Source organism: Osmerus eperlanus, chromosome 6 (assembly GCF_963692335.1).
Source record: "Osmerus eperlanus chromosome 6, fOsmEpe2.1, whole genome shotgun sequence".
Taxonomy (NCBI): Eukaryota; Metazoa; Chordata; class Actinopteri; order Osmeriformes; family Osmeridae; genus Osmerus; species Osmerus eperlanus.
The window spans coordinates 18406394-18425123 of record NC_085023.1 but is presented as its reverse complement, the minus strand read 5'-3'; the positions used below and the strand labels follow the sequence as shown (position 1 = coordinate 18425123).

At 43.8% G+C, this 18730-nt stretch overlaps 1 protein-coding gene across 8 annotated transcripts; it reads left to right on the top strand.

Annotated features, from left to right (window-relative positions):
• Window positions 1-2893: 2893 nt before the first annotated feature.
• Window positions 2894-18306, top strand: rtn4b (reticulon 4b). Of its 8 annotated transcripts, none has more exons than XM_062464174.1 (10): window positions 2894-3544; window positions 3575-3805; window positions 6218-6271; window positions 6790-8625; window positions 14175-14382; window positions 15317-15455; window positions 16183-16252; window positions 16944-16990; window positions 17083-17141; window positions 17283-18306. In XM_062464174.1, the coding sequence occupies exons 1-10, from the start codon at window positions 3076-3078 to the stop codon at window positions 17323-17325; spliced, it is 3156 nt and encodes a 1051-aa protein (XP_062320158.1). In that variant the 5' UTR covers window positions 2894-3075; the 3' UTR covers window positions 17326-18306. The 8 variants fall into 8 exon arrangements, with proteins under 8 accessions (XP_062320158.1, XP_062320159.1, XP_062320157.1 ...); XM_062464175.1 differs by having other exon boundaries at window positions 2895-3805; window positions 6790-7005; window positions 7255-8625; XM_062464173.1 differs by having other exon boundaries at window positions 2895-3805.
• Window positions 18307-18730: the final 424 nt, after the last annotated feature.

Below are 18730 nucleotides of genomic sequence, written 5' to 3'. Positions count from 1 at the left end.
ACTCATTATACTGGCTATCACTCCTAAACACACATACACTCAAACAAACACACACAGGAGTCTAGAAGCTCAGCCCAATGTCTTAGAAAGTTATAGAGGGTGGCTGAGACAGCTGTCTGCTGAAGATATATGAAGCGAGTGGGAGAGAGAAGATGGAAGGTGGAGGAGGGATGGAGAGAGGGTAAGACAGAGAGGGTGACGAGGGAGTGAGCGACACACACACTTGGACATGTGACCCGTGTCTCTGGCATGGCCCTTTTACCCATAGCAGCTATCCATTTCCATGCCTTAAAAATAAGCAGAATTGATAGGTGCATCAACACCAAGAGGGGAGGGGCAAAGGGCACTTCACTGAAGGGGAGGTATCAGAAGGCATTAGTTTCCACTTCAGGCCAGGTTAAAAATGTCTGAGTCACATGACAATGTGTGAATGCATACCCACATGGGCAATTAGGCAGTGCACCACTGTATTCCCTGGCAGGTATCCCCACCAAGATACTGCACAGTTAACAACGGTTCACCCATGCTAAATATTTTGACAGGATAGTCACACTTCACTCCCGGGACACCATTTTAAATACTCGAGTTGAAGTTATGGCCCTTTGTGGTCATTTATTCAGAGACATATTTGTGTTGTCCCAAGAATTTCAGTGCCCAGTCTGACCTTGTGTTGTTCTGTGCACCTGACAATAAAACTTGAAACTAAACATCCCCTGGTTCTTACCCACTGCAGAGACAGGGCCCTGCCTGAATGTGAAGGGGGCCTGTCAGTAGCAGACCCTAAGTGTCTGAAACTGTCTGAGGATCTGCTGGCTCGCTATACTTGATAGCTCTTGCATGTGACGAGAGGGAGGCAGGCTTTTTCTGGCACCTTATCTGCCTTCACTGCACTCTTAGTGCACAGCCCCATTCCTCAGATAGGCATAGGAAGGCTCCCCCTCTCATTAAATTGTTTGTCTGTGCCTGAGACAGAAATATAAGAAACTTATAGAGTTGACACACTGTAGTCCCTCAGTCAGGTTGATAACACCTGAGAAAAGGAACTCTAGCTATTGCTGTGAATCATCAACCCTTGTGTGACCAGCTGTATAAAACCCATAGCTTGTGTCAAGCATAACTGTTTTAGTGCCTCTTGTTCTTGATCTGTAATCAAACTTTTTTTTTGCCATTTGTGGCTTTCAGGTTAAGATACCGTAACCTGAAATCTGAGTTGTTCTTTTCAAAATCTAAAATAGAGGGCATAACACGATGACATGAACTATGCAGCACACATGCTCCATGGAGTTTTACACATAGAGGGGGACCCTGAATCTAGTTACAGATACTATTACAGTCTGCTAGCTCAGTTTTCATCAGGATTTCCCTTCAAGGATAGACCATACAGTACATCACACATGCACAAAAGCAAATCCATACCTACCCTTCATAAGCATAATATACTCATCACTGACACAAAGATGCACGCTCTCAACACACAAATGCAAGCACACAGATCAACGTGTGTAAAGTCTCCGCACACACATTCTCCATGAGCTTGCAAGGCTTTGACATCCTGTAAAATGGCAGGACACAGTAGGATTGAAGGCCAGCCTCAGAGGGCAAGGCCTGAAATGCATAAAATGTTGATAATGGAGATGAGAGATAACTATGTGTAATTGAAACCCAGAGTCTTGTTAGATTGTGATTGTCAACATTGAGAAAGCCGTGTGGTCCGTATAATATCAATTTATCTCAAGAATCTTATAGTAAACAGGATACCATTTGCCATCTTAACCGTTTAGGAAGTGGACTGGCTTCTCTTTCTTATTGCAAGCCATGCCATATCCAAGCAGTTCCGCCTTTGACACAGAAGTATCCTGGTGTACTGTGCGGTTGTTGGCAAAGGGGGCTTTGCTGTAACCAGAGCTAGACCCCATGTTGTAGGAGCTCAGGAGCCCACCGGCGGGAGAACTGTCTGTGTAAGCACATTGCAAGTATTTATTGCAAGTTATTTTTTGAAGGCCTACTGCACAGATTGATAGAAGTCTTTGAAGTCACTTAAATCCATAAATGGAGGAAAAGAAACATAAACTTAGAAGGAATGTGAACTAGTCATGTACAAATATACAACATATGGCAGGAACATATATCATGCACCAAAACATTTTAAAAGCAGCAAGCAGTTGGCAACTTTAAGTGGTTTCTTGGAGAATGGTTGTCAAAAAGGTGCTTCTATTCATGTTCTCAGGGGAAACTACTGTTCACAAAAACCCACCAGCATAGGGTGGTGGTCAAATGTTTGATGGACATGCGACCTTTAGGACACAAATGTAGCACATGCAGGATACACTTACACTTTATTTTTAGCTGTGTCCATAGCATACAGCTCTTTAACTTACCATAGGACATGCAGTAGCATTGGTACATATGGTAGTTACCATAATTAAAATCAATACTTTATGAGCACTCAATTAGAATAGCTTAAACTCTAATCTAATAAACAAAAGCGGTCATACCACAACAGTGTTCAGGTCATATCCAAGTATGTACCAGTGGCTGTGTGCACATTATTTACTCTGGGGCATACATTTCAGAGTGTTTGCATGAATGCAAAGTTGCTGAATGAAGCCAGCAGGAAAAGGTAAAAGTTATGTAACGTTGTTCCACACAAAGTGAACTTTGTCTCATGCAACAGCAATGTTATGTCATCCAATGACTGACACTCAAACGTGTGCTTCTCAGCTATTTGGCCAACACCGTGCAAGGTTTGAGAAAGGGGTGTTAACAAATTCGGAGGTTCTGTATTCACAGGGGCGGGATCTTTTACTTTTACAAACAGTTATTGGTCACAGGTGCCATCGCTCAGCGATATTGGCGAGTTATTGGTCATTTGATTCACCCTTCTATTTCAACATTCTGGGAGGGTGTACGTCTTTCAGAAGTGGGGCTTGCCAAGTGTTCGGTTGTTCCGTGGCAGTGGTCGTGGCGTAATTTCTACAACTTTTCACGGACACAAAAGTAACGCGAAATTTTTTTTTGTTTGGGACACTTGCCTACCAACCAGACTTGAATTGAAAACTTTTCTACAGTAGAAATATGGCAGACAGCGAGCAAGTGTCCTCCACAACTCCGTTAGGAGAAGAACTAGACAAACTCCATGACCACGAAATGGGTGATTCAAACGAGGCCGTAGCTAAAAAAGTTGTTAACGAGGATGAAATTGTAGACTTAGTTGGCGGTGCACAAGATGCAATTGAGAGGCACAAAGCCACTATTTCACACGCAGAGGATATCCCCAAAAAATTAACGGAAATGTCATCAACTCCAGACCACGAGCCTATGTTACTAACGGAGTCCGTTCCTGTCGTACCAGAGCCTGTGCTAGTTCCCGAGATAGCGCCACCGACCGTAGTAGAGGATGCCACGGAACAACTGACGAAAGAGGAGGCGATTCCAGATTCCACTGTTGCGGAAAAAGAACAGAAGGAGGAGGTTGCGGACATTGTTCCAGTAGCTGAACCAGTACACACGGAGCCTGTTCCAGAACCAGTCATTATCACAGAGCCTGCTCCAGAACCAGTAATTATCGAAGAGCCTGCTCCAGAACCAGACATAATCCCAGAATTTGCTCTAGAACCAGAAATAATCCCAGAACTTGCTCCAGAACCAGAAATTATCCCAGAGCCTATTCCAGAGCCAGTGCCTGAGCCTGCACCAGAGCCAGTCATCGCTTCTGTGGAACCCCCAAAAGCCGTTCCCGAGGAAGTGCTGCTCCCCAAAGCGGCTTCGGAGAAAAAAGCGGCTGCTGCACCTCCACCAGCATCATGTGAGTATAGTTAGTTAAATAGGCAAGATCTTCGATTTAACCACAATTAGTATTTACTGAATTTGTTCGGGAAAATTATGATAAACGTAGTGGAACTGTCTCAATTCATCTTAGCCACCAGCCAGTCAATGTGTTACCAATTTTGCTAGTCGCTATTAAGTCATTATTTATGTACGATTTCGAGGTTGCTATTGTTCATCAATCGACAAGAGCATGTGTCAACAGTTTATAGTATTATTTTTACGTATGTAATTGTTTGTATCTCCGGATGTAGTACATAGATGGCCATTCTGTATTAAGCGTAGCTATTTATCAAGCTAATGTTAGCTCGCTACTGCTGTGTCAAGATGCGGCCCACCTGTTTTGACATGGCTAGTTTGACAAACCTACATTAGTGAGCTGTCAGAATCACATAATCGGAATGATTGTTTTGTAGTATGACTGTAAACCTGATGACAGTATGAAACCACCTAGTTTTGATTGTATTTAAAACTAAGAGTGCATTTTATATTTTGCATGTGGCATATTGTGTCGGTGGATCCATCCATCCGTTCTGAGTTTATGCTGTGTGGTCGGTTGCGCTACAGCTAGCTTGCTATAAGCTAGTAGCACGCTATGTTCCAAGATTAGTCATAACAAAGGAATCTGTCCACTCCCTTGCTATACGTTTTAGTCGTTTCTTGTAGCTTAATTGAACGAAGGGGAAGTATCTTGCCCTTTACCTTTTCAATGCCATCGTTGGCTTTATCCAAATGATTATCCTGTCAATAAACGGTTGCCGAAACTGTGCTTTAATATTTAAAATGTTCGTCATTATTTTAATCTGGTCGAATTGTTATGCGTCTTTCAGTCACGTTAATTGTGGAAGTACACTAACGTTACTCTACCAAAGCTGCTGTAGGGGTGAAGTTGGCGTTTTTTCTCGCTTTAAATGTAATGGATACGCCGGCAGTCAAAGGCAGGGCGCGGTTGGGTCTGACAGACCAGGGCATCACAAAGAACGGGGTTGACTGACAGTACTATTAATCACTCGGGACTCGAGGGGATGTTGATAGTCCAAATCTTATTTTGGTGCCTTCATCTCTCATTGATGCCCTGTTATTTAGGTGTTGGCTGTCACATGGATGAGATATGACTGAGCTACTGGTCCAGAAAGTGTGTTAGCAGGCCTTGTGTTGGTGCCTGTGCTCTGTTTGGGTGTGTTGTATACTCTGTTTCCAAGGAATAACCCGCCCCCCCCCCCCTCTTAGCATGCTGCTCATTACCAGCACAGCAGCTGGCTTTAGCAGCTCAAATGCTAAAGTAGCTCCAGTATGGAACAAGACTAATAGCTACACAAAGACCTAGAAGGTAATTGTGCAGGCTAGGTGTTATCGTTTTTGGAATGTTACTGGGGGTGTTTCGCTAACTAGGTCTATGGCCTGGTTGGTTGGTGTTGTGAGAACAGGTTTGAGCACACTGATAATGATGACAAAGTTGTGCCCGTGTTTGATTTTCACCTTTGTTAAATGTGCCTTCTTATTGTGCAAGGGAAAGCAGGCAGTGTGTCCCACCTTCAAAATGCCCCTGTGCAAACTCATGTCAAGAATTAAACTAATGTGCTGGCTCATTGATAAGGCCTATGCCAGAATATCCAGTGCGTGTAGGCTTAGGTTATGTTGGATAAAATAAATTTCAAAAACCTGGATTATAGTTTCCAATAGCTGCTAGTCTTGCCATGATGATAATGTTCTTATCCAACCTGTAGATAGAGCGCAGTAGTGTTGTTTGCTGTGTGTGTTCTATGTGGGACGGCTGGAACATGTTATGTCATCCAAACATACAGCAAGTTCTCTGGGTACGATGAATTGGTGTTGAAGCTGCAGAGTTTTTCAACTGTGCAGCTTCATTGAATCATTACATTTGCTAACATAGGCTTTCCAGATATGTAGTCTTTATATAGAATATTATTCCAATATTCTTGACCAATAACTTGATGTGCATGTTTGATTAGATCACCAAATACCTATAGTCCTCTTATGTAAAATGATGAAAGGTACTTAGAATATACCTTGACAGTGAAATAATTTTGAATGGACAATGTAATATTCTTCCTGTGTGCCTTCTTGTTGTCTTTTTGCTTCTCTTTGCAGACTTCAAGTTATTTTCATCAAACCTGTCGCAGTATATTGCATTTCTCTGCTATGCTTTTCGTCAGATTTTTCTACCCCGCCTTATTATTTTGCTTGACTATGGATTCCTTTATCTACGTGTTCTGCGCTATAGCTATATCAATGTAAACATCAATTATTTACACATCCCTAGTCACTTCAGATGTCTGAAAGTGCACAGGGTAGCAGGGTCCTGGGCTGATTTGTAACCTTTCTCAGGTTACAATAACCATTTCACTCTATGCTGCTGTCTTTCTTTCAGATGCACCTTTTCTACCTTCTCTTCTGCCTCAACCTCTGATGCAATTCCCTACAGGCAAGTTCTCTCTGCTTGCTGTGTTTCATTACTCCTTATCCTGCATCTTTTTGTTTCAGAATAATTTCTACCCTAATTAACATTTACTGTCTGAAATGCATGTTTTCTTTTTGTGAGATTAGTTGTTGTTTGCATTTGAAATGACTTAAGATCCAAAGCAATTTGACATGACAAACTGTTTGCGTGTGATCTTGTATTGTGAATCCCTGTGATTGTGGTCCTTTACAACAGAAGTCTAGAAAACAACATACTTTTATTTGAGACTTTTACCAGTGAGAAGGTTCCCTACAGTGATTCACCGCAGCGATTTATCATAATTTGTATTTTAATTTGATACCATCCATAACAAATTATATTTGCCACCACACAGGATATTATAGATTACTGGTGAAATCTGTGTAGGAAATCTCTTCTCACCTGACCAAGCTGCTGGCACTGCAGCATGCCCTGCATGTTTCATAGACACTGACGGAATGAAGTGTGTCTTGATGCATTGCATTTTCCCCTCTCTACTCAAGCACTTGGGCAGAGGGGTGATTGCCCTGCTCCCATCTCTCCTCTCTCTCCTCTCCACTCTCCCGACTCCCTGGAAGAGCTTTCTCTGTCTGAAAGTCCAAACCAACCCCCCACCATGGCATCTGCTCCGTTCAGCTCTTCTATCGAGCCCCCCAAAGTTCTGTCCAGTGCTATGCCTTGGAGTGGTGAAGAGGAGGGTAACGCCAGATTTGGCCATAGTAAGAATGATCAGTATGTTGAAAAAGGGTTAGAGTCTTTTACTTCCGGTTTTGAGTTGGAAACGGAAACTTATTATAACCCAGGGAAAGATCTAGGGCCCAAGTCTCTACTTGAAGACAGCGGAGTTTCATTCTCCCCTGAAGAGAAGCTTAGTGGTTCAGGCAGGTCTACCTCTCCCTCCCAGTCTCCTGTTTCACCCCAGATGACCCCTGAATCTCACATTGCACCTGCCTCCTCTAACCCAACAGAGCACTGGGATTCTCCATTTCTAGCCTCTCAAGACAACTCCAGGGTCTCCATGGATACGTTCTCTAAGGACACAACCCCCATTGGCTCATCTGGGTTTGAGCAAGACATGCTTGGCCAATTAGATGATGATTTGATGTTTGAGGTGAAGAAGAATCCATTCCAGGGCTTTTCCCCAGTAGCTGATGCCGGGTTTTCCCATTATGGGGATGCCAACTTCGACAGCAGGGCATCCAAAATGTCTGAGAGTCCCACCCCAGATCTGGTCCAATCTGGCCAGGGTGGTGACTCTCAAGATAGCCCTCCCGCTTTTTATGATGAGAGCAAAACTTATGAATCTGTGAAAATGGCTGCTGACTCATTGATGCAGCCACTAGGCCAGTTCTCCCCGGGACCAAAAGAGGATGAGGACTCTGTTCTTCTTCCTGACATCTTGAAGTCCTCCCCACTCAACCCAGAGAAGATCGACTCTGGTTCCTCTGAAGGGAGTCTGGAGTCAAGCCCCCTTTTTGAGCGCAAGCTGATGGAGTCACCAAACATCCCCATCAACCTGTCAGCCACAAATCCTTTTGCATTTGACTCCAAAGTCTGTTTGCTGAAAGAGATGGCTGAGGCAACTGAGGCAAAATCATCTGTGAAGGTGAAGGGGGAAGATAATTGCTTTGGTGCCTTTGACCTTGTAAAAGAGGCCGAGACCACACCCATGAAAGAAGAAAAGCCTAAAGAAGAGCAAGTTCAAGTGGAGCAAAAAGACTGGTTCTCCAGTCATGATTCCCCCAAAATGACCAACAAACTAGAGCCCCTGGAATTCCCGAGCCGGAACTCCCAGGATGATTCTGATTCCGAGAGCCCCACTGCCGACTCCCTGTCTCCTGTGCTGGAGGCCATGGCCAAGAACCCAGCCAGCTTCCAGGTGGAGACCGAGAAGAACCCCAGGATGGAGGAGGCAGGGGAGGAGGTGTCCGAGCCGGAGGTCTCCTCTGAAGAGTTTGAGTTTATAGAGAGGCCGCCTCTGGGCGTGATAGATGAGTTCCTGGAAGCACTGGACAACTCCAAGTTTGCCAAGGGTCCGGAGCTTGACGCTGATGACGATCTTATCTATGGGTCACGGGAGATGGTACCTCCAAACATAGCATCGTCAGTGGCGCATAAAGAAGAGGGTCAGAGCTCTCAAAGTCCTTACCTCCTCCTCACCCAGTCCTCAGACAAGGCAACCCCTCAGAAGGGTAAAGCCGAACTGGAGAAGGCAGACATCAATGAGCCCCCCTCCCAGGCACCGCTTCTCCACTCCCCTGTTCACAAACCTGCGGCGCTCGCTGAGGATGCGGGTGGCCCCAAAATGGCTCACGCGCCCAACTTGAGCACGGAAGCAGGTAATTTTCAGCATGGAACCTCTTTTTCCATTGGTGGTTTATCACCTTCATCACCATTTCGTTCATCTTGGTCATCTTTCGTTGCCCATCATCACCCATGTTCATTTCCTTTGGATCCAACCACATTTCGTTCTTTTCGTCATCCTTTCCTTCTCCAAAGCATTGTCTTTGTGGCTTTTTTAAAACTAACTATTGCATTAGTTTTGTGTGTGTTTTAGTTTGTGGTAGTGTGAGTGGTCTTCTTGGTTTATATTTTCAATTGTGAGCATCATTCAAATGCTTTAATAGTTATGTATTATGCTGTTAAATTTGACATGGTAAGTGAAATGGATGCTCTTCATAAACCAACCTTTTTTCATGAAAATAACGCACCAGTGACACATGAAGACCACTTCCAAGTTCCAGCACAAGTCAATGAGGGGTGAACAAATGTGCACTTGAAGATGGAGGAGATTTAGGGTACAGGATTACCCCAGACCATTGGGTTCTGTACAAGTCTTTTCCTAACAGTCGGGTTTAGCGGTTTTACCTCACCCCATACCCCCTGGTGGTTTTGATGTGCCTTGAGAGCTTTTGCTCCACGAGTTGGATTACCTCAGTGTGCAGTCTGGTTTTAGTCCTCACTGGAAATAACCAGAGATGGGAACCCTGTAACTGAACACCACCATGTAGGCCCTGTAATGTTCTAGCCTTGACACATTAACCCTACACTGCTCCGTTAAATGACTGCTGAGCGCCGCACCTAGGCTGCTGTTTGCTTCATTCTCAGCCCCGAGGGCTGTAGTTTATTGCAAGATATGCAAAAAGAGGAAGCCTTTTCAAAAGCGATTTATCGTCTTACAAACAAAATGGAAAAGCATATCCTTTTGCGGATCCCTTTTTAAATGATTGTTTAATTAGACTGCACCCTACTGGTTGTCTCTCTTACACATTTACAGACAGCTAGCTACTGAGTGTGCATGTTCCTCCATAAAGGAAGAATCCCCCCCTGCCTGCATTGCGACATTGGCAGTCGAAGAGCACACCAAGTCAGCAAGTGTTCCCTCATCTGTTTGACTTGAGATGCGACGGTGTGATCTGAAACCTCACCGCGCTGGCCGTATCTTCCCCACAGAGAGAGATTGTAGGCAGTTTAAATACTAATGAGACGTGTCAGTAGGAGTTTCGCTCTCATAAGTCATTATACACTACTTTCAGTATAACTGCACCCTTTTCAGGTATGTGAAGTGAACCTTGTGCTTCTCCGTTAATCTAAGGTGCCGTTTGTGGCTTGTTTTGTATGTAAAAACCTGAGACGTGACTACTTATGGAAAGGGAGATGGGCTTATTATGAAAGACAGGCAGAACTAAATGTGAAACAATATAATATTATATATATATTACATATTTTGCAGAGGCCTAATGGGGGAGAAGTTGGACATTTGTGAAACAGAGGAGACTGCCCTCTAGTGGACTTGTTAGACAAATACTGAGGGTACCGAATTGTATGTTAAAGAGGGGATAATTGTCTAAAGTTGTGATTTATTTTCTTATTGGAAGTCGTCTTATTTGAGCAATCCGCCAACTCCCCTAATCTCCAGATGTATTTGTTTAGTCATGTGCCAGCCTAGTTTATTAGAGGGCTTAGGCAAACATTGCATACTCCTTGTCAAACTCCAAAGCTAGATTGTTGTTTTATCTAAGCATACATCGTTGTCTTTAAAGAAACCAGGCGGAGTCACCAAGTTACTGCTCTCTGATTTGTTATCTTTTAGGGTGGGGGGTGGTTGTGGAAGGGGCGTATGTGTAGATTTGCGCAAGGAGAAGGGAGGGAGATCAAACCTAATGGAAGGAACCGAGAAGGGGAGGAGAAGTTTATAGCCGCTGCGTCAGAGCGTTAACATTCAAGTCAGCTGACCTCAGTCCTGCAGCCGAAGAGAGGTGTGTGTGTGTGTGTGTGTGTGTGTGTAATTGAAAAGCAAGAGCAGTGTGTGTCTGTGTGTGTGAAGGAATGGGAGAGAAAGAGAGAGGGAGCCAGTGTGCTGCAGTTGTCTCTAGAGAGGAAGGACTGCCCCCCCTCCAACCCCCCACCTCCCTGTCCCTCCCTCCCCTCGAACACCTCAGTCCCCACACCCCACCCACCTCCCAGCCCGGCGCACCGCTCGGCTCGACTCGGCGCACGCTGCTGTCTGTCTGGAATGTACTGCTGATCTCCCGTAGAGCAAGGAGCCATCACAATGGACATGGAAGAGAAAACAGAATGCCAGCTGTCATCATCATCACACTGGAAAGACAAGGGTATCATCCTCTTTCTGCTCTCGCAGGCAGCCTTTATTAGGATTTAGCATTTGTTTTTAGTTTTGATTGTGATCTGGGCTGTAGCATGCCGATAGGCTTTTTGGATAGTTGGTTTGTCTAGGCATTATGCTTACTAGCTTGGTTGCATTTTGTTTCTATTATTAGAGGATAGGCTGTCTGTAGAGTATAACTGATTGATAATGCCTTTGGAGGCTTCGAGTAGAATGTCTGTGATGTTAGGTAAATTAATCTGCAGTTGTAAATCGAATACTATTTTCTTTTTTTTGTACTGGAGAGACATTTAAAATGAGGCTTTCTAGTCTTTGAAAAATGCTACGTACCCTAGCAGATTAACCTTTGGACAGAACACCTTTCTTTGTCGCTGACGAGTGTGCAAAGGTGCTTTTACTAGGGAGGAAGGGTGGTACTGTGGTCTATAATGATGTTAGGCATTAAATGATTGGGTAATGTGTCTCCACCATGCAAATGAGAAGGAAGTGACTGACCACCCTAGCTGCTCTGTTGACCGTGCCAGAACCAGGGGCCTCTGTTTCCAATACAGGAACACCCTCTCTGTAGACTGGTGGTGTGGGGTCTGAGAAGGTCAAAGCAAGATTGTTTAAAATGTCTTGCAGCTTTGGACAGGCTGCTTATTTTTCATATCAAGACTTTAAAAAATCACCTCAGGATTTTTTTTTCTCCTTTATCAACTCTTGTCCCTTCATAGGTCACACATTTTGAAACTGATATGCCTACTCTTCCTTATTCACACTCAAGAACTCAAGAGTTGCGAAACACTGACTTCCTAAACCCCAAACTCCTTATCTCAGCTTAAAACCTCAGCGAACAAGCGCTTTTTCAGTTGTAGAGCATACACACGCGGTGGGAATTTCAATCAACTTAGCTTCCTTACCTGTGGGTATAAAGCCTAGTTGTATTGAGCTGGGGCCATTCTCACATCTGCTGATAATCATGTGTGCTCTGCTTGCATCATCTGGAGCAGCAGTCCACACACATTGCAACAGAGAGGCCATTGTCAGAACAAGCTGTCTGGATCAACTCTTTCTCTAAATCAATGTCTTGTCAGTCAGTCTGTCCAGTGCCACATTCTCTCTAGAGGCTATCAGTCAAGTATGAAAGAGGTACTTGACTGGGTGTATTACTTTTACAGTACAGGCCAGAGTCTCTGAGTGAATAAGCAGTATTGGCACATGCAGGGAGAGATGTGGAGACTGCATCAGTGTGTCGTGTAGCTGTATGTTGTAAATGCTTCGCTTGACGGATTGTGACATTTCATACACTGGGATAAAAGTAATGGCTATTGAAATATCTTAATTGCTACACAGTTGCACATAAGTCTGTCTGTGTGTTTTCTCAAATCTTGTTGAGTTATCTGGTTGAGAGTCCAGATGCACCGTGAAGGTGAGGAAATAACTTTTAGTACATGGCGCAAGTGTCATGATTGAATATAGCTCTTTGTAATGTTGCTTCAGTTGTGTTTTACACGTGTGTACAACTAGGTGGAGCTGGGGAACATTTGCTTCGCAAAGATACGTTATGTAACACAGTCCACAATCCGTTATACCCTCTACATTTGTTGAAATACTGTAACAATTTCATACAGTCTTCTCCTTCAAACTGATTAGTATCTCCTAAAGTAAATCGATTTCGAATCACGGGTTAATTAGGATGGTCCAAGGCACCGCAGAGCTGCGCACAAGGAGCGGACCTCAAATCGACCTAGCAGGAAGTGCTCTGTCTCCCTCTCTCTTTCGCATAGCTAAGCTAAGAGCTGGTGCTGCATGCTAGGAGGCTCAAGATGGATGCCAAACGGGGTTAGTTCTGTAATATTTCGTTTACCTACGCTACATTTTCATATATCGTTGGTATTTGGTTATATTGCTGTGTTAATGAATTGATGTCGATTATTTATTTATTTTTTTGGGGGGGGGGGGGGGATGGAGTGTGTTCGTCGGGATTGGGGTTGTGTATTTCAATATGTAGAGGCCCCGCTAGGTCAAACTGGACATTTTATCGGGATTGATGTGACGTTGAAAGATTAATCGTTGTCTTTACGCCTCACTTTATTAAATACATACCTGCAGTAACTAGGAATATGTACGGAATGAATAATTAATGTGTGGCAGATAGATTAGATCAACGGGGTTTGTAATACTTGTCTATTTTTAGATACTCCCGATGGTAGTTCATCTCATGCTTATTGCCATATGTAGCAGCTAGACAGACGCTTGGACCGAACAAGCCCCCCTTTCAAGGAACGGGTTGTAATGATGTCTGAACGAAAGGTGATCGGGTGATCATAGTGTTCAATAGCTAGCTAGCTGTAATTATTCTGGCATAGCTAGGCTAACTAGCCTGATTAAACCTGCGTGAGTTAGACTAACCATAGAGCAGTTGAAGCTGACACAAAGCTGACATTGTAATGTTTTTATTATGCTGTTGATTGTTTCACAGCTAGGCTAGCAATGTTTTACTTGTGTAGGCCTACATCGGATGTAAGCATTGGTTTACTTAGCCAGCATTTTTGCACTTGTGAGCTGTTCAAGCAGCTTAGTCCTTAATGTTGGGTATTTGTAATTAATCAGATTTTCCCGTTTTGGAAGCAACTTTTGAAATGATTTGGCTTTAGGTTTAAAACTAAGCTGATTCATGTTTATTGAACCATTTGAAAATGGTAGGCTGCCAAGTATGAGAGCGCCATTGAACATTGCAGACTTAAGCAATGTCAGATTGGCTTAGTTAAAATGCGTCAGCATAGTCTAGTAGTAGTAAATGGATGTCTCTCTCACATCTAATGTGGTACAGTGACCCGTTTTGAATTCCAGGGGAGAATCACGAGCACTGTCATGTTAACTGTCTGCAGGCACCATCCCCCACTGGATTGGTTAACTTATTAGCATAAGCTGCTACCATGACTCCCGAGGAACAGCATAAAGCTTGCAGGGATCAAGCTGTAGGTTTTTTTTCTGATGGTGTAGTACTGCTATTCCATCTGAACTGTCAGCGTCCAGTAAAACCAGGGGTATTCCTGCTTGTGCAGGCAGTTCCACACCACCCAGGAGAGTTCCAGTGTTGTGGCTGGAAGCATTGAGAAAAACAAAGGAAGATAAAAAACAAAACAAAAAAAACAACAGTTTTCAATTGTACATCTCCGCCCTAATACCATGGTCACAGCTAAAAACTCATGTACCCATCTTAATGAGCGTCCCGTTGTAATATTCTTAACTCTCTTCCCGTGTCCTTTGTTCCAGTGGTGGAGCTCCTGTACTGGCGTGATGTCAAGGCCACGGGCGTGGTGTTTGGCGCTAGCCTCCTGCTGCTGCTGTCCCTGACGGTATGCAGTATCGTCAGCGTGTGTTCCTACGTGGGCCTGGCCCTCCTCTCTGTCACCATCTCTTTCAGGATATACAAGGGCATCTTGCAGGCCATCCAGAAGTCTGATGAAGGGCACCCGTTCAAGTAAGTAGCAGCAGTGCAGAACCGATGCCTGATCAATGCCCCAAATGTCTACTAAACTTTTGACCTGAACCAAAGGCATTGGATACTGTGTGTTTCTCTATATCAGATAACATTATTATATGGATAGTTATCAATATCATCAAATAATTTCTACTAATTGCAAGTTTGGTTTTGTGGGTGTGTTTAGGCATTGGGTGCTGACACACTTTGTCAGGTTGCCACCTGTGATTTTTAGGCCTGTCTGTCAAACTGGCAGTGTTCCAAATTTAGATGCACTCATGATTCGGCTGACCTTGGCATCAGAGCTGACACACACCCTGTAGGCCTGTCCTGCTGTTGGAACTAGACAGAAGCTGAGCAGATCAATAAACCAATAGTGTGTTCTAGAAGAAGCTAGTGATCAACGAAATTCAGACCGGGACTGAATAAGCTACATTTTCAAATTAAGACCTCTTGAATATCAATCTAATTCAGCTTGCCTTGTCTGGAGGACTCGTGCTTCCATTCCCAACATGGAAACCTGCTACTCACGCTGATCTCTGTCCTGGCCTGAGGTCAAATCTGCTTATGAGCTCTCACCAACCAGCCAACCAACCACTTTATAAGATTGAATTAGCCAGGCTTAAGATTAACTAGGGAAAGTGGATGGTGTTTCCAGCTGAGGAAACATGACTTCTGGATTTTGCTTTCTGGTGAAAGGACAAAACCAGGGGGCAGACAAGTATTGCTGGGGAGGATGTTTTGTTGCCACCCTCATTATCTATGTTTCTGCACCAGGGCACTCTTGTTCTGTGTTCCTGAAGAAATCTCTCACTGTATTATCTGTGTCCTATCTGGTATGCTGTCATGGTATGCTGTAATCAAAGGGGGCTTAAATTACCTGGGTGCAGACAAATATCCCCCAGTGAGATAATATAAATGTGACTTGACACAGGCTGTACCTGGACCAGGAGGTGGCTCTGTCTGAGGACGCGGTCCATAAGTACAGCGACGTGGCCCTGGCCAGGATCAACAAGACCGTGGGCGACCTGAGGCGCCTCTTCCTGGTCGAGGACCTGATTGACTCCATCAAGGTGAGTAGAGGGATCTGCAGCCGTGACCCACTGTAACTTGTAACCACACACCTACCTACCATAGCTTTGGCTAAGGGTGAACTGCAGGTTGTTCACCGTGGCATTAAGAATGACTGTCCGTGTTGAGTCAGTGTACCGTAATAAATGGGTGAGCAGCATTTGCGCGAGGAGGAGGGTGGAACAGCCTCGCACAGATCTGCAGCAGCTGTTCAGGGCTATGAGATTACTACATGCCTGTCAACACCTCTCCAGGCCTACCCCTGCCCCCCGTTCCCCTGCCCCCCGTTCCCCTGCCCCCTGTTCCCCCGTCATCCTGTCCCTGTAGAGCTAAGGTCTTTACCAGGGCTGATCTTGGAGGTGTAGTGTTCCACAATGTTGTTCAAATCTTATTGGCAAGATGGGGAAACAAGAGTAGTCAAGTAGTCTGATGTGTGTTGAGCCAGTTCGAACGGACCATTGGTTTCCATATGTTCAGTGTTTTAACAGTTCGATATATGGCCTGTCCACAATGACCTTTGTTTCATCTCCCTCATGCCACTTTGGCTGTGTCTGTCCTTTATATAACTGATAGTGTTGTAATGCTAACAAGCAAAGATGGAATTAGTTTGCATTTTGTCACTCCACCACGTTCCACCTCAAGCCTGAGTCCTGTCAGTGTTTTGTTCTGAGAGAAGGATGTGCTTGTAATGAAACAAACTCTCCTCTCTCCTTTCTATCTTCCCTCCAGTTTGCTGTCCTTATGTGGATTCTGACTTATGTCGGTGCCTTGTTCAACGGACTCACTCTCCTTATCCTGGGTAAGACTTGCCTTTGTTGCAACCACAGCCTCACAACACCGTCTAAGCACTATCAGTGTCAGTTTCCTCATTGCATGCTCCAAAGAAACCAACTTTATGAGGTGCTAGTGCTAAGATAAGTTCTGTAATTTGTCAGGTTGCTTTTGCTCTTCTGCTAGCTTCAGGTAGAGGGAGGCTGCTAGTTCAGGAAAGGCTAGGAGACATAAGCTGCTACTGGTGTATTTCAGGAAACTCGTGGGAGAGCCCTGACACAGACATGGTGGCAGGCAGAGGTGTCGAAGCCTTGTGCTTCTTGTAAACAACCTCCTTTATTTAGGTTGATGACCTGACCTTTGAAACCACACTGCCAGTAGAGAGCAGGCAGCATTCATTAGAGTTCCATTATAATTCATTTAAAATGTGACATAGTAGGGAATCTGGAGGATTGTCAGGGAATTTGAATTTGAGATTTTTAAGGAATCGTGTGGGAGCTCTTTCGAGGTATTTTTGAAGTTGAGTTTAGCCAGATGGGTAGTAGCTCCTCCTGTTAGCTGAATCCCCTATCATACTTTAACCTTTCATATTGGATGTGTTTATTGAAGGGCTGGGATAAGCTGTTAGCACACAGATGTACCCTAGTGTCTTAGGCCTCACTGCACACAGATGTACCCTAGTGTCTTAGGCCTCACTTATTTCTCCCTGCTTCTCCCAGGTCTGGTTGGAGCATTCAGCTGCCCCATCATCTATGAGAAGCACCAGGTATGAACTGTCATTCGTTATTTAAATATGAGGAATAAGATTTGACCACATTTCATTGTAATATGGCTTTATGTATTTTGTTGTGCTTATAGGTACAAATCGACCATTATTTGGGTATGGTGAACAACCAGATCAAAGACGTCGTTGCAAAGTAAGACTTTGTGCACTGTTTATCATTTGGACAGCAACAAAGAGTTGTTGTATAGTGTTGTCGTCAAGTCTAGGTGTGTGCTGTATTTCTCGTCTTGCTGTGTGACACGGTGACTGAAGCTGTGTGCCTTCTGTTCCTCAGGATCCAGGCCAAGGTGCCCGGACTGAAGCGCAAGGCGGAGTGAAGAAGGAAGGAGATGAGGGCAGTTTGTCCCCCTGACGTCCTGTTTGGAGGACTGGAGGTGTTGAGAGGGATCTGGCTGAATGCACCCCCTCTTCACTTATGTTGTCAAAAATAAAAACTCTTACCAGTGCAGAAATCCCTGTGTTCTCCGGAACACACGACCCATGGTGTTATATTGTTAAAAAAAAAAATCACCAGCTCAAAATATCTACACCCTCACTGTTGATGAAATAAATTGATGTAATGCCCAACAATCTGGTTTGGAAGTCTAGTTTGTGTTCTAATGTAACCTGGAGTTCTGACTTGACCAACCATGTAGTCTGACTGGTGATAAGTTCCTTATGCTGGTTGATTTTCTCTTACACATGCTCTCCAGACAATTTGAAACCAGTCTTGTTTTTTTGTAAGGGGGGGGGGGGGGGGTTGAATTGTACCATTGTGGAAATTCAAGAGTACCTGTTTTTTTTGGTATGATTAAGTTAGTGGTATTTGTGATTTATTGATTGACTGTAGTTTCCCAAAGCTTCTAGCTCTCTTCAATGGTTCTTGAGTGTGCTTTATACGAAGTGTCATTGTGCTGAAGTATGTAGACTGATGTCTACATTACAAGCTGGTTCAAAGGAGTTACCATAGCAATTCATGCTTCTGAGTATTTCTAGCTAGAAACATTTAGAAACTTTGCAAGATGAAAATAAGAACATTTAATAAGTCATTTCACCTCATTGCAACTGCCTAGTTAAACTCTGGAAGAACACGTTTACAAACATAATTTAAGATTAAAACTAAAAAAAAAAAACAACTAAACATACTGTCTGTTGACTTATCTAAAGCTGCAAAATTATGTAACTTTGAAACTTCATGCTGTTTGTTATGCAAGTAATTGTGAATGATACTTCATACAATTGTGATGAACTCCTCGGAGAACTGTTTGTGGAATGCATTGTTGAATATAAACAATTACCAATAAAGCTTCTCTAGATGACTTGAGTGTAAAGTCTTATTTTCTACGTATGTGAGAGACCTGTTTAGACCTGCATGCTTAATTAACATATATATTACTTAACCGATAACAGTTAAATTAATTATTAATTGGTTTGAGCAAGATTTGAACCAGGGGTACTGTGTTTGGCAGTAGACTCGATGGTACACCTGCTTACCCACTGAGCCACAGGTTTCCTGCAAAGTTACTTTCTACAAGACGGTGTAATTGCCCTTATGACACTAATAAATACCAAAGGATACAAGGTGGGAATCTTTTGGTATCTCACGATTCGATTTGATTCTTGGGGTCCCGATTTGATAAAAAAATAGATTCTCAATTCTATTTTTAATCAAATTGCGATTCAATATATTCTTACATAAAAAAAAAACACTGAATCGCTAGAAGACTGAATCGCAATTCATAT